The sequence below is a fragment of the Hippocampus comes genome, unplaced genomic scaffold, assembly GCF_001891065.2.
Source record: "Hippocampus comes isolate QL1 unplaced genomic scaffold, H_comes_QL1_v1.1 scaffold14, whole genome shotgun sequence".
Lineage (NCBI taxonomy): Eukaryota > Metazoa > Chordata > Actinopteri > Syngnathiformes > Syngnathidae > Hippocampus > Hippocampus comes.
Genome location: NW_017805839.1, coordinates 1,606,146 through 1,621,771, shown reverse-complemented (window position 1 = coordinate 1,621,771; position 15,626 = coordinate 1,606,146). Strand labels below are relative to the sequence as shown.

The following is a 15,626-nucleotide window of genomic DNA, read 5'->3' as shown; positions in this document are numbered from 1 at the left end:
GGGGGGGGGGCGGTGGAGTAACGCTTTGTCAAATGTTGACATGTGTTGCAAACATGGGGCCTTCAGCAGCAGCGTTTGGTGGGGCTGCTGCGGCACATTGTTGGCACATGAAGAGAGGATGCTTTGAAACAAGATTAGCCTCCAAATGGCCCTGCCTGACCCAACACCCCCCCCCCACACACACTCACACACACCCCTCCTCACTCTGCTCCATCAATGCTCGTGTGCATTTAAACGCGCGCATGTGCGCCCGACACCGAAATGCTAAATGATCGGATCAAGTGAAATATTACGCAGGCCTGTTGTCTTGCTGCGCTGGGCACAGTTGTTCTGCTGCGAGGCCCCAACGTTTGGCACATGGTCAGGATGGGCTTTGCTGGCCCGGAAGAGCACGTCGCTGTCACTGAGGCCTCCTCCTCCATCTCCTCCTCCTCCACCTCCCCTTGGCTTTGGGTCAGGGTGACACCGGGCAGGGGGAGGAAAAAAATCCATCACCCGACACCCTGCCCCACAAAAAGGAATAAAAATTGAAAAACAACACGCAAGGTCCGCTTAATACAGGAACACTTGCAATATGCTGATGTTTTGTTTTGCGCCCTGTGTTTGCTAAATTGCCTTTGACTGCGTGCATCGGTAATGAAACTTTATGTCCTTGTGGAGAGGGCAGCAAGTCCGTTCCAGTTAGGACCGGGGCGATCACTCCCGTCTTGCTATTGTTAGACTTTTATTTTTCTTTTCCCAATTCACGTCCTTATGAATAAATGAAGCACATGAAGTCATTTTTTCCATATTTGCACAAATTGCTTTAAAAGCATTTTATCATGTCATAAAAAGCGCAATTGATCTGCTGGGCTTAGCCCATTGGACAGCTGTGTGTTTTGTTAATGGCCACTTTGCTCCAAGCAGCTTATTAAAAAATTTATATATAAATGCTAAAATTGCATAAATTATTTAGATACAGTAAGCATGTCTTTTTTTTTTTTTTTTTTTTTTTTTTAGTCCGGCAGGGAGGGGCTGCTATCAGTATGGAAATTTACCATAGTGTGATATCATAATATATCCGCTCAGACACATATGTGTCCTCTTCACCACACCCCCGACACGCACATGCAGAGGCGCGAGGAGAGAGAGGGGAGGAAAAAAACAAAACAAAAAAAAAGTATATATTTTTTGATGACTTCGTTTCAGCAACCACAGAATGTCACCCATATCCCGGTTGATTGTACTTTCGAGTTTTATGATGTTTTTCCATTGATTTGTTTCCCCGGCGCAGCTGCCGACCTCTATTGAGGGACGAACATAATCAGCGCTGACGCAAATTAGATGGTTATTCGTTTCGAAAATTGACAGAAAAACAATAAAAAAGATGAAATGCTCCCAAATCAATAGATATAATGAAATTCAAATAATCCGAGAGATGGGGTCTCCATGGTAACTGATAATGTGGAAAAGAAAACAATTTAATAAAGGACAGACACGCTTTGAAAACAGATTGGGGAGGGAGGGGGTCGGCTGTAAAGCGGGGAGAGGAAGGTGGGGGTGATGGAGGGATAGGCGCAGGGAGGGAGTGCGGCCGAGGGGGTGTTTGAGGCTCTGCTGCTTTGCTCTATAGCTTGTTTCCCCCGGCGTGTGAAGGATCTGTGTCTGTCCCAAGGACACCGCAATAATTAGAAAAGCTTTCAGGCCAGAAAGTGCAGATTCAGGTTTTAATACACAAAATTATTTCAGGGGCAGTGAATCGGAAAACCATTTGTTGGTGACCTTCCCGAAAGGCCTGCCCCACCTCCCCCCTACCCCCTCCCACCCTACCCCAAACGCTCCCCCCACCGTCCCTTCGGTGCGGGGCAAGATGGAGGCTTTGTGGCAGCGCTGGCTGAGTTATAGCATATTTGTGTTTTTATAGAGGCATGGGGAATGGAGTTGGGGGTGGGGGGGTATGGTGTAAATGTGTGCCTATGATTGTTTGTGTGTGAGCGTGTGCATGCACAGGGGGATGGGTCACAGGGAGACCTTCATGTCTCGAGTGTGGAGTTTGTTTTTTTTTTTTTTGGTGGGGGGGGGGCGCAAAGATCAGAACCGAGAGAAAGTGCAGCAGCGACAGACAGCGGGAAGTTGAGGATCCGGCTTTATTTACAGATCACTTGTCAAAAGGAGCAATTTAAGGGGAATACGCCCGTTCCTGTGCCGTGACAGGCGAGGTGGCTGTTTAGACGGGGGAAAGAAAAAAAAAAAAAAAAAGCAAAAGACAAGCATGAACCTGAGTGCTAGATAGTCAAACAGACTTTTTTTTCTGTTGAAGACACGCAGAGCAGAGGGTGGCGAGGGAGGCGAGTGGGTGTTAAGTGACTTCATTTGTAGTCTATTTAAGAGATGTTTTACTTGTCCTCGTGCTGCTCTTCCATCACCCAATACCGCCTCTGCCTTCTATACTTCCCCAGCGCGCACTATTTATTTATTTTTTGTTGTAAATAGCAATTATTTCCCGTCATTCGGCTAAAAAAAGGTGTTTGCTTTCAGCCCCGCTTCCAAAGCGAGAAGTGCAAGTCCGCACTTAATTCAACATCCGTGTCCTGCTCTTTTCACATCCTTTTTTTTTTTGCGTGAGAGTATGACACTTTGTCAGTGTTTGGAAAGTCGTCTAACAGGGCGTTAAGCTTCATCCGTCAACTGCTGCCCACAATATTTTTTTTTTTGGTGTCATTAGAGGGCTTTGTTTCATTCAAATAAAGGTGATCCACCCTTTGTTCAAATGAGAGCGTGTCCAGGATATCAAGTCTTGACTGCAGATACCTTATCCTGTTCTCGGCGGCAATAAATAGCAAAACAAGTCCTCAGACAAACTTTGACCTGATAATGACACTTCTGATATTTTAATGGCGTGCCAGCCTGATGTGATCAGCGCTTTCTCCATGATAAACCGTCTTTACAGGTTGAGCAATATTTGATAAAACAAAAAATAATAACGTGAGCAGGATAAAGTTCCCGCCTGTCTTCACCTCAGTCCCTTCTTATCGCCGAAGCAGAATCTGACAAACGTGCTGTGCCATTCTTCTGCTAATGAGACATTGCACCCCTTTGTCGAGTCTTTAACAATCTATTTTTTTTTTGTTCCTCCCTTTCCCCTGCGTGATGTTTTTAAAGCAAACACGTTAAATTTGGCGTTAACAAGATGCAGCGCACGCAAGGCAAACACGGGCTTGTTTAGACTCTTGACAGTCACATTCAAACTTATTATCCTCTGGGGATTGTGCCCTTGTTCGAAGACAAACACAAGAGATGACACTCTTCGGCGGGACAGCTCATATGCTCCAGTATTGATATTACGATGTGAAAAGTGACCCTCAAGTAGGAGAGAAACTAGAAATTCCCCACCGCAGACTAGCTGAGAGACTTCAAATTTAACATGCCGGTGTCAATGAGCACCGCTTTCTGTTTAAAAAAAAAAAAAAAAAAAAAACAACTCCTGTTAGAGCTGAAATATGAGCGCCAGCAGGCGCCCATGATGTGTTTGTGTGCTTAAGCGCATAGGCGCACACACGCAGTCAAACACACACACACACACACACACTCACACACGCACATAGGGCACAAAGCAAGTGTTATCACTGTTAACAGCAGCACAAAACAGTTGACGGCCTGTGTTGTGTTTGAGTGGAAATTTGTGTGTCCAGAAACCCCCACATTCACCCCTCCACCACCCCTTCCCTTTCAGCAGCTGCTGTCGCACTGTAACTCTGCCTTGCTGTGTGAATGTGTGTTTGTCTGAGTGTGTGTGAGAGCGAACGAGTGAGCGAGAAAGAGAGAGAGAGAGAGAGAGAGAGAGAGTCCGACAACAGTACCACACACTTGAGGGGCCAGGAGCCAACACAAATCCAAGTCCAACTGGCCTGAAAAAGGCCGAGGGCCAGCTCCCTGAGCAAATCACCCACTTTACACCTGTCTCTCTCTCTCTCTCTCTCTCTCTCTCTCTTTTCTTCCCTTCCTGTGTGTGTGTGTGTGTGTGTGTGTGTGTGTGTGTGTGTGTGTGTGTGTGTGTGTGTGTGTGTGTGTGTGTGTGTGTGTGCGCGCACGCTGTTCCTCATATGTCTGTGGGGTGAAGAAAAGCGATGAAGGACCCCTACTGGTAAAGTGGGTACACTTGCGCAGCTTCGACATCTGTGCTCAGAGGAGGAGGGGGGGGGGAGGAGGGGGAGTGGAGGCAGACAGTGAGAGAGGAGGAGTAGGAGGAGGATGAGGAGCACAGAGTGGGAAAGAGGAGAAGAGTGTGAAGGAGAGAGGGAGGGAGAGAGAGAGAGCAGAGCCCCGACGCTCAGCACTTGAGGAGAAAATGCCTTGTTTTGTGGAGAGAATCCTTCCAGGGCAGGAGGGAGAGGTGAGGCAGAACGCGGAGGGCGGTCTGCTGCCAGGTAAGACTCTCACACACCTGCAAACCCCCCCCTCTATGACCCCCGCCCGCTTCCCTCACCCCCTCCCCTCACAGGCAAAACACACACACACACACACACACACAACCTCGAGGTGAACCGCCGTGCTACTAGTTGCAGCTGGCGTTGATGGTGTGGAAGTGCGTAGAGAACAGGTGTCAAGGCTTGTTTGTCATTGCTCTTTTCACGATGAGGATGACGATGAGGATGATGCACTTTCCCATCACGACTTCAATTGACTTCATCACGACTTCGGTTGACTTCAATTCAATTCAACAACTTTGTTCAAAGTTTTGTCCCGCTGGAAAGGAACGAGCATTCATTCTTTAGTGTTCAAAAGTAGTTGTTCTGGTTTTTAACACTTGTTCTGTGGAAGTGACATGTTTTAATAACTTGTGCAAACTGTCTGTCGATGAAACATTTCACCGCAGGAGAACTTTTTGCTCTGTAATTTTCATCACAAAAACTTTACACGTGATGTTTTTTTGGTTTTTTTTTTTGGGGGGGTTTTTTACAATTGATTTCTCGAAATTCAAATCTGGTTTCCAAGAGCGAAAAAGAGACAAAGAAAGGGGACAACAAAAACAGACAACTCAAGCTGAAGGGTCAGCGTTAATAAGGAGCTTGCAGGAGAAAGTGGAACAACCACAGTGCAGTTTAAATGTAGTTCTGAATACACAGCAATTTACCTTGACTTTGCCTTTTTAGGAGTTGAACCTCAAAATAAAATATTTTAACATGCTGGTTTTCTGCTCAAGTAAAGGATTACTACTCCATCCACCACTAATTATATATTATTTGGCTTTATTGCAAATGCATTTGATATTTTATGAAGCCCCTATTCGAGCAGCGGTGATGATTAAAGGCTGCATCAATACACGGCCTACTGTAAGTACACCGTTGCACAGGCTAAAAGGGGAAATGATTCAAAAGCACCTTAAACGCCGCTGCGCTAATGTCAAGTGCAGATGTGTGTGTGTGTGTTTTTTTTTCTTTCTTTTTTTTTTTTCGGATGCGACATTGAAATAATTTGCAGTGTGGAGATTGATTTGGCGGTTGAGACGCAGATGTTGTGATGGAGAGGTTTGTCATCTGAGGGATTTTCCACTCTGCACATGTAAACACTGTCTGCATGGGGCTCAAGAGTCCTGTCCTCGCCGTCGCGGAGGGGAGCGAAGCCTCCTTGCGTACAATTTCGATTTTCTTTTTGCTTAAATAAACACGGCGTCACTAAGCGTAAACACAGATTTACATGCCCCCCCCCCGCGGGTGTCTGCCTCGGCCTGCCGCCACGCTGTGGTCCGCGCAAGTCAAGATGAGGTGAAGACACAAGTCGGTGAACTTTTTGGAATCGCACTTATTTGTTTTGTTGGATAAATAAGAAGATAAATAAACCGACAGACAGACAAGGCAGCAGCTTCCTGAGTGAAAGGTGAAGTCAGAATTGAATTTGGATTGTGTTACCATGACGATCTCGAAACCCCTCCCGTGTCCCACGGGGCCGCTCTGGTTGCTGTGCGCCAGCGCGTGTTTGTTATTTAACTTTGTGTGTGTGTGTGTGTGTGTGTGTGTGTGTGTGTGTGTGTGTGTGTGTGTGTGTGTGTGTGTGTGAGAGCAGTGGGTGGTGGTAGCTGCATTCACCAGAGAGACATTGTACTAAGCAGACATTTCCCCCTCTGTTTTCACTCTGACCTGGTAGGAGATTGATGACTGAATTGTGGAGTACATGTTAACAGTAACCGGTGATTTATGAAGATACTTAGGGTAAGTGAGGCCGCACAGGCTGGAGGGGAAGGAAAAAAAAAAAAAAGAAAGGGAAAAAAAAAGTTATAGCCTTTTAAGTTAATGTAAAAATATAGCCTTTTTAAGTCATAATTGTCATGACTGCCGCCCGGGGCTGCGCAAAGAAGGTTGAGTTGGATTCGAGATGTGCACCGAGTGTAAAGTGAGGCTCTTCCTTTTCCGTTGGCCACGTGCCTTTTTGTTGGCCTTTGAACTCAACTTCAAAAGGAAGTTTATGATATGGAGTTACAATTTAGGGAAAACACTGCGACATTGGGTGTCGCATATATTATATACTGTTCGGGATAATGTCATATAATAGAGGGGGAGGAAAAAAAAAAGAGAAAAAAAAGACTTTTCCTGTTTGAACCACAGTGGAAAACCTTTCTTGGACGACCTCTTGCACTGCAACAAGTGCACTGTGTGCTTTGGCTGCCCCACTTAAGCCAATTTCTCAGTCAGCCTCGACGTGCAGTTTTTGATTCATTTTCTTTTTTCTTGGCTCATGACTTCCCGAATTATTTGTCACAAGGGAGATATTACCTCTCTATTCAAATTTTTGAATTCAATTCACTTGGATGTGATCTATGGCATTTTGAAGCAAGGAAACAATTTGAGAAACAAGGACAGGGGGTTCCTGTGGAAAGAGGGATAGTGCTTTTTTTTTATTTTAAGCCACCTCTGAGTGACTGAGTGAAATGTTTCCCCTCCTCGCTCAGGGACAACTTTATTTCTTACTGGGGATTTAACACTCACTCAGTCCCCTCATAAATACAGCGTCCCTCAGCCTTTTGCTCGCCGTAACTCACGGGCTAACTCTCCTGCTAGCTCAACTCATATAGCAGAGCCGATGCTTGCTTGTCTTTTTGCCTCTCTTTTTCTTCCCTCAAGTTGATTTACACTGAACGCAATCTCCTCTGACTGCTGCCTCACCGGGCAGCTCTGCCGATCTCCTCGGCCCACCCCCGTGGCGCGTTTTGCGAAAAGAGGGCCGTTTGAAGATGAGCCGGCCCAGTCTCCTTCCAAGTCAGCCAAATGAAAGGGGAATGAGTTTCCCAGAGTGTCCCAGTACCTGTTGAAGGAAATATATTGGCTCTGTCACTATTCTAACAGCTCACTGAATAGTAGGCACACAACAGTCGGCGGGCATTGTTGACTTTCTCCTTTTAGCTGACAAGGGCGCTGCGGTTTACTGTGCACCTGAAGTCACCATTCACCAGACACTTTTTCGCTGTCTGGTTTGGAATGATGAACCCTGATCTGACTTGTGTTTCCACTGTGGGGTGCGCAGTCCAGACGACGATCGTTTTGCATCATTTACATCAGCGGTCCCCAACCTTTCTTGCCCCACGGACCGGTTTAATGTCAGACAATATTTTCAGGGACCGGCCGTTAAGGTGTGATGAATAAATACAACAAAATAATATGATATGACCTGCATGAAAACGGTGCTACTTTCGTAACATAATAATGAACACGAATCATGACACGAGGAACGTCCTATCTGACCGCAACACTCTCTGGACGCTATGGTAATGTTTAAACGTGCCTTCAAAATAAGATACATTGCAAATAGAAAGTGCATGAAAAATACGACTCGCTATCGCCGCATATCATGCAGAGGGGCTTGGTGCGTGCTCCCATTGAGACAAATCTGTATTTGAAGTTAGACTCCTACTACTGTCTATTAAATGTAGTTTTCTTTTTCTTGAAAGTTGTAGGCTCCTCTTCTGTCTCCTGGCTGGGCCTTTTCCAATTCCCAAAGAAACTTTCCAAAGACATTTGTTTTTTACTCATTTTGCTAGCTCCTGGGTTTCATTTTAGCGGTAACCTATCACGTGACAGAGAAGCCGCGCCTTGACCTGCGTCAAGAGTGACAAAAAACAGAGAATCCATTATCTTTCAAGTTAAAACATCTTTCAGATTCCAAAATAAATCAAACAGAAGTAATCGAAGTTCATTTTTTCTGTGTGGCCCGGTACTGGTCCACGACCCGGGGGTTGGGGATCACTGATTTACATCAGATATTGAGATACAAAATCGTTTGCAGTCCGTTTAGGTCTTTTTACCACTGGTTGGAACCCTACCAGAAGAAGGGTGACAGGGAAAAAAAAAAGTGGTCGCATTTGTTATGTCAGTTCCCTCAACAACTTTTGACAAGAGAAAACGATACTGTACCGAAGTGGAGTGCAAACGGGGCTGGTAGCACTTGGCAGGTTGGGAGGAGACTTTCTTTCCTTCTGGTAGGGTTCCTGTATTGGTTGTTAACTGCCTCCTGGCGCCTTCTGTTCTCACTGTTCTGTCCCAAAGGCCCGACTCTGACATCTCCTGAAGCATCTAAAGACCCTCTGAAGTCAAAATCGCCCATTTTGATGTCTCATGGCAGTTTGTTGTATTTGCGTTTGAAAACACAGTCCTTGCTTGGAGAAATTACCTTCAGCACTTGTTGGTGGATGTGGGGAGGAGGATCGCGTTTGTCTTTTTCTCCCCCGCCCTCCCCCCCCCCTTCTCATCTCCCTACTCTCCTTGCTGTCCTTCCTCCCTTTTTGATCTCGCTATCGAATCTCCCCTTCTGTTTTATGAGTGACGTTTACCCGAGAGCGGCGAGGGAAATGGCTGGCGTAAGAAGACGTTTGAGAAAATGCGTCTTAGCAAGCGATCACCTTTGATAATGCCAACGTTCCGGCGGGAGAGGAGAAGAAAGGCAACGAGTAGAAGAATTGTTGGTAATGAAAAAAAGGGCCTTGTGGGAGGGAGCCTCGCTGTGATCGCTGTCTGGTACACCAACATTGTACAGTACAGCAAATAGTGCGGCGGCTCGCTCTCCCCTTGTCCACCCAGAGGACTGATCTGGATCTGGCATAGCACATGGTGTATTTTATTGCACACCAGCTGGCCACCAAGTAATCTCATAATGATACAATGACATTGTGCGCGCACACACGTTTGCGCAAACACACACTCCCACACACACAAACACACCGCGCGCACACTTTCATGCTAACAGGTGCTGCCATCAAACACGTACGCCTGCACCTTTAGCTCTGTCAAAAATAAATAAATAAATAAATAATAGTGGAAGCGGATCATTGCTGGAGGACCGGCGAAACAAGAAATGTTAACTTTAGTAATTACTACCTCCATAGAGAAGCATTGTCGAGGACAGAGGGGCACGCGAGCTACGAAGGAGTGCCCCCGTGTGCAGATAATGATGGGGTATCACTGCAGCTCTGACGGTGTTAATCTTGGCGCGCTGCACGTGTGTGTGTGTGTGTGTGTGTGTGTGTGTGTGTGTGTGTGTGACTGCCATATGCAGCGTTTAGATATAGGGCTTAGGTGCATGACATCGTGTCATTTATCTGTAGCTACTAAAACCGTAACCTCTAACTGAAGCAGGGACTCCCAAGTTTGGTCCACGATGGCCCGAATCCAGCCTCTTTTAGATCTCTCCCTCCTCTCATCAAGCTTGATTCAAGCGATCAGGTTCGTTATCAAAGCTCGCTGATGAGCTGATCATTTGAATCAAGTGTGTCGGAAGAGGGAGACATCGAAAACAGGCCGGATAGGGACTCTCGAGGATGGCGCAAGGCCACCCCAGAACTACGGTAGACGCGTGCTTTAAAAGCAGGCTAGGCTTATTGAGTTGTGCGGTGGCATTTAAGTAATTAAACATGATAAATACTTAAGTGTTGCAATCGGCGGGTAACTTTTTCAGGTTTTTCCCCGGCCTCTCGCCCAAAGTCAGCCGGGATGGGCTCCAGCACGGCCTCGTGAGCTTAAGCAGTACTAAGAAGGGGAGTACTTGGAGGAATACTCGAGCGCGACAAATCTGTCATTTACCGTCTTTGTGGGTTTTTTTCGTCTGGACTAGAAGAGTGTGAATGAGTCTGTCTGTGTTATGCACAAGGACATGAACTGGGTTTGTCACAACTTGACACTGCGGTCGCCTAAAGTGGTATGAATGGCTGACGTATACATCAACTGCTCTTGTATAACACAAGGAATCAAGTGGACAAAACGAATTCGTAGGACATACTTAGTCCGCATCTAAGTCATTAAAATGGAGTTTTTCATCTTATGGAGTAGTGTCGTCAGCATTTGAAGTACAGTCTAAAAATTTGAATGAATGTGTGTCTGAGCTGGATTGATTTTACCAATAAACGTATGAAATAATCTGCCTTATACATTGGGGGACAAAGTCGTGGTGTCAAAATGAATTAATTAATCGACAGTTAATCAACCATCAAATGACTCGACAGCTATTTTGAAAGTCTGTTCATCATTTAGAGCCGGTTTTCATTTTATATAGGCATATCCGATTTTAAGGCATCTTCAAACATTCGATTTTATTCAGGAGAGCAGTGTTCCACATTTTTGCATTCTGCATTTTCTGACATATTCCAGACCAAAACTGTAACTATAATCAGTTAATGGAAAAAAAAAAAACAGCAGTCATCATATGAATCACCTGTAATTGAACCTGAAGCCCAGAGGCGCAGCCCTTTGCATGAATCAATAACCAAGAAGTCGCTGCCAGTTTCCAAAACGTTGGCCAGTATGTCACTCCCTCCCAGGTGAATTGTTTTCTGCTTTTGTTTCATCATGAAGCAATACCCAATAACCAACGAGAATTGGTTCGTAAGCAGCAGTGTGTGGCGAGGGTGGGGCGGGGGGGGGGGGTGTTTCGCATTTTGATGCAACATAATTTTTATATGATTATTCGAGGGCTCCATCGAATAACTGACTCTTAAAATAGTCACCAGTCAATAGCCCTAATAGAAAGTCATGCAGTTTATGACCTGGTGTTGTCAATGTATAACCCGGCCTCGAGGGGCCTAAAGTCAAACCTGTTTTTCACCTGAGCCTTGACTATAGCATAATAAAAGATCCAGTTCCACTTTTAGCCTGGATGTAGTTTCGTAACGTGTGAATAAAGTCGCATCCCACTACATTGACAGTCACTATTTCTTGAAGACCTTTGGCGGGTAGGGGGGCTGTCACACAACCTGCCGGGTTCCTTCCTCTCAAAACTTAAGTGCGCGGACGCGCTCCTTGCAGATGAGAGGAAGACTGCAGCAAAGCAGGAGGGGATGGAGCAAGTCAAACTTTGGATCTGCTCCACCTTTTTTTTTTTTTAAATCCCCCCCACCTCTCCTTCCATTTGAAGTTCGGAGACAGTCTCATTTAAGCCTCATCGCGCAGCAACACGGGAGGAAAGTGTAATGAATATGTATCAACACAGCATATGGCAGCAGGAGCACTGGGACTAGGTGTGTCCAGAAGGTAGAATGCCGCCAATGCATTATTCTCCATTCAAATGAGAGAAGAGGAACTGAAAAGGTGTTCAGCACCTTCTCAGATGGGACACTCGCAGAAATATTCGAAACACAAGAGGAAGAGGCACTGTGTGAAATGAGTACAAAAAAAAAAAAAAGATAATAATTGAGAGGCAGTCATGAGGAGAAGCATCAAGCAGTTAAGTTTCCTTGATTTCCAATTTTTTTTTTTTTTTTTTAATGTCAACCAACCCGGCGCTCGCTGACACAAACGTGATTAAAAGTGATCTTTCTGACACATTAGGATGCACACGGGAAGTAACCTCCTCCAAAGCGTTCATTATTAGATGCATGACAGACCTGAATATTTATAAAATAGGTTTTAATAATTAATTGCGGCAATCTGCTCCTGTAATTCATCAGATTTGCACTTCAACGGAGTATCCGTTTTTCACTTTAAAATAATAATAAGCGGAATATGAATGTCGCGGGGATGTAAAACGGGCAGCTGGATGCAAGCGGGCCGAGCGCCCCGCCGTTCGCCTGCTCAGGATTTCCCCGTCGCGAGGACAAGTCAAACTATATTTGAAAGCTTCAGTGTTGCGCAGTGTGAAGAGCAGCGGTTTGTTCTTGTGCGTGACAGTTTAGTGAACGGCTTCTCACAAGTGTCATGAAGATGCAGGAAATGCAAGTTGGTTTGGTTTAGAATGCTAAAGTAGTTTCTGTGGTTTTTATTTGAGAAAAAAAAAAAAAAGGTAATTCATTCGTTTGAGTCAACTTAACAGTACTTCCTTCAGTTTACTAAGACCCAAAATAGACAGCGTTCTTTTTTTTTCCCCCCCGTCAAGTATTTCTGCTTGTTTCATTTTTTTTTTTCCCCCTGAACCCTTTTTTGAAAAATTGTTTTATCACACCTTCAAACGCAGTCACAGCACATTCCTCATTCGACTGAACTCCCAGAAAGAACATTGATCCTGTTTCAGGTGAAAACTGCCATGTTTGATTCCACCTCCTATTGAAGTTCTGCCTAAAAATTGTTGTTGTTGTTGTTTTTATGTTTTTATGACGGCGCTGTGAAAATGATGCGACCCGCAGCTTTAAAATACTGCAAACTGAACCCGCGATCATCCACATACTCCTAAATAACGATGACACTCTTGTACACACTTTTGTAAAGGCTGACTCTTTGATAATATCCCTGTCAATAATGTGGCTGGTGAGTACGCACAGCAGCGATATATGGTGCGCTCATTCCCGTACCACTCAGGCTTGCGCGACGAGCACATCCGACTGACGCCGTCATCCTGCTCGTAAGCAAAAGACAACAAATGAAGGATCTATGAGGGGGACTCACAGCCACGTTTTTTTTTCTGTGAAATCCCCCGAGCCGGAAGACTCTTTCTCTTCACTTCCTCCTGCAGTCCTACAAAGAAACGACTTTCATCAAATTTTCATCAGGCATCCAAAAAGTTTGCACACTATTATTATAGGAGAGAGCGAAGCAACATTAAATGGGGTGACATCAATTTAATCAGTGGGGACGAAAAAAAAAAAAAGTTGGAGTTAGTCATCGGGATCGCACTGATGTATTTATTTTTATGCCAGAGTGCCTTATTTGCTGTCAAAATGTCTTCAGCCTCGTATTAGAGGAATGCCACAGCTCATTTCCTTGTAACGCCATTCATAGGCTGCTGAAAGAGGGCATGTCTAAAGATCTAAACAGCCGGCTTTTTAGGCCTCACATTAGTGCTTGCGTGTCATTGATTGACATTATTGGGCCTGACAGGGCCTCACGTCAAGGTTAACTTCACGGCCAAAAGTGCTGCCTGCACCAACACACATCGACGCACGCCGACGCGCCGCGCTCATTCGCTCGCTAATATGCCGCCCCCCCCCCTAAAAAAAAGAAAACGATCCTCAACCTCCTGTTGAGAGCCATGATGAGGATGATGATGGTCTGTGTGTGTGTGTGTGTGTGTGTGTGTGTGTGTGTGTGTGTGTGTGTGTGTGTGTGTGTGTGTGTGTCATCTTCATTGTTGTGAGCGTGATGCCAGGTGGAGATTTGGAGACTTAATTGATAACTAATGGAGCGGCATGTGCTGAGTTTACCCTGGAGGATTGACACAGTGTATGTGTGTGTGTGTGTGTGTGTGTGTGTGTGTGTGTGTGTGTGCGTGCATGTGTGTGTGTAATTTGTAATTTGACTTGCTCAGCAGTGTAACTCCGGATTGTGTTGAATTAAACGTGACCCCCAAAAGATTACGACGCGCAGTGACGCGTCAATCGAGGTCACCTGACCTCTCCGACCAGCCGCTAATTCTCTTTTCCGTACAAACAAGAAAGTGTGTAACAGCACACACACACACAGACACGCACGCAAGCGTCATCTCACTCTCAACAAGCCACAAAGGCAAAGCGAGATCCCCGTGACCAAACTACAAGTGAAGCAGTTAATCTGTACAGATATTAGCTGAAGGGCCCTTGAGAGGTGCACTGTTGAGCCCCCATCTCCACTGTACTACCCACGATGCCTTGCTGCCGCGCCACACGCCACAGCCACGGGGCACACACACACACACACACACACACACGTGCGCGCATGCACACACACAGGATTGTCTGCTCATTTACCGTGGCGCTCGGTTGATCAAATTGCACCCCTGCGAACGTCTTGAAAGTGAACGTGGAAGCTGAGGTCCAAAACAAAGCTGCAGGAATAAATTTCCCCTGCTATTCTCAGCAAAAGCGTTTGAACCATGTGGGCCAACTGTGTATTTATTTCAAGCCTGGACTCGTGAAATTGAAACACAAGTGAAGTCATCCCGTACTTCCAGCTGCGAGTCCAGATTTGGTCTGCAAAATTAACAAGTTCGCCGTGTGGCCCGTGAATTACCCAAAGCGGCGAGCGGCATAAAAGTTGGCTCTGTTGGTGTGCGGCTGTCACAATGGGTCTTGTCACTCCTTTCTTCGCCCTTCAACCACTTTCGGCTACGTGTCCTCCGCTCTGGAAAAGACCGTAATTACACCGTTTTTGGATCAAGTCCCGGGCTGTATTTGTCCTTTTAGATTTGCCCTCAAGTTCAACGTCTTTTCCTCTTCCTCTCTCACTTCAAACATACTGTCATACTGTCTTTGCGGGGTGGGGGGGTTCGGTCAATGGTCCAGTGTGTGATTCTGACTTTAGTCTCTGCCATTGCCCCGTAGCGTCCTGTTTGCTTAGCTCGAACGCTCATGTGCTTGTGATTGTAGCTCGTAGACCGTGCCGATAGGAAATAGTCGGGGCCCTTCAAGGATAGCCCTTTCGGAAAGATTGCATGCAATGAGCAAGGTCATATTTCGGACTGAGAGCAATCAGTGCTTTCTTGACAGGTAATTGAAGAAAAAAGATAAAATAAAGAGGCAGATGCCCAAGCATGTGATTAATAATAAAAGAGATTTGTGCAAGAGAGGGGCCTGTGAGGGGAGTGTGTGCAAAGAGGACACGTTTGAACGACATGCGCCTTGCTGTCCGCCTGCGTGCGTGCGTCGATATCGAAACACAAAAATCCATTAGAAATCCAGCTGTTAATTAAAAGGAAAAAAAAACAGAAAGGGAACCAAATGTTTTAAATTGATAGCAATGGTGGTTTTGCGCACCCGTACGCACGCTCCCACCTCTTCAAATTTTTCTTCATATTTGTCATCATTGTGTCTACTCTGCAATTATCGTCTTTCGTGAAATTAAACTGAAACACCCCGGCAACCAGGGAACTCCAAAATGAACGGATTTACATTCGAGTTGGGGTAGCGCCGTCCCAGCACCAACTAAAGCGCTTCTTACAGGAAGACGCTGAGGCTCAGGTGGGCTGGCGGGGCTCAATATGCTCCGCCAGCCCCTTCTACCTCCGGTTGTAATCTGCCGGCAAGTACTCAGCCATCTTTACAGCCTTGTCTCTCAATCCCCACTCCACATAAACTTCCCCTCCGATGTGCCCACCCCCTAATCTTCATCTATCATCTAGTTGGCAATGGCATTGTTTTTAATCATCAGAACCTCAAAATTATTATCGCTTCTGATGCGGCAATTAAAACTTCAGGTCAGAGGCACAACGAGCGGTGATCAGCAGCCGAGCTGAGAAGTTTTAATTAGACGATCAGAACCATT

At 45.8% G+C, this 15,626-nt stretch overlaps 1 protein-coding gene across 7 annotated transcripts in view; it reads left to right on the top strand.

Moving 5' to 3' along the window:
* casz1 (castor zinc finger 1) overlaps nt 1–15,626 on the top strand; it is a 90,533-nt gene that overhangs the window by 22,913 nt on the left and 51,994 nt on the right. For 4 of the 7 annotated variants that reach the window (XM_019888005.1, XM_019888004.1, XM_019888003.1 and 1 more), the window contains exon 1: nt 4,264–4,406. The exons of 1 other annotated variant lie outside the window; for it this stretch is intronic. In XM_019888005.1, the coding sequence (XP_019743564.1) occupies nt 4,328–4,406 (79 nt within the window). In that variant the 5' untranslated portion in view covers nt 4,264–4,327. Of the gene's footprint in view, nt 1–4,263; nt 4,407–15,626 lie in introns of those variants that run through there. 2 more of the 7 variants (XM_019888007.1, XM_019888008.1) reach the window with 2 other exon arrangements.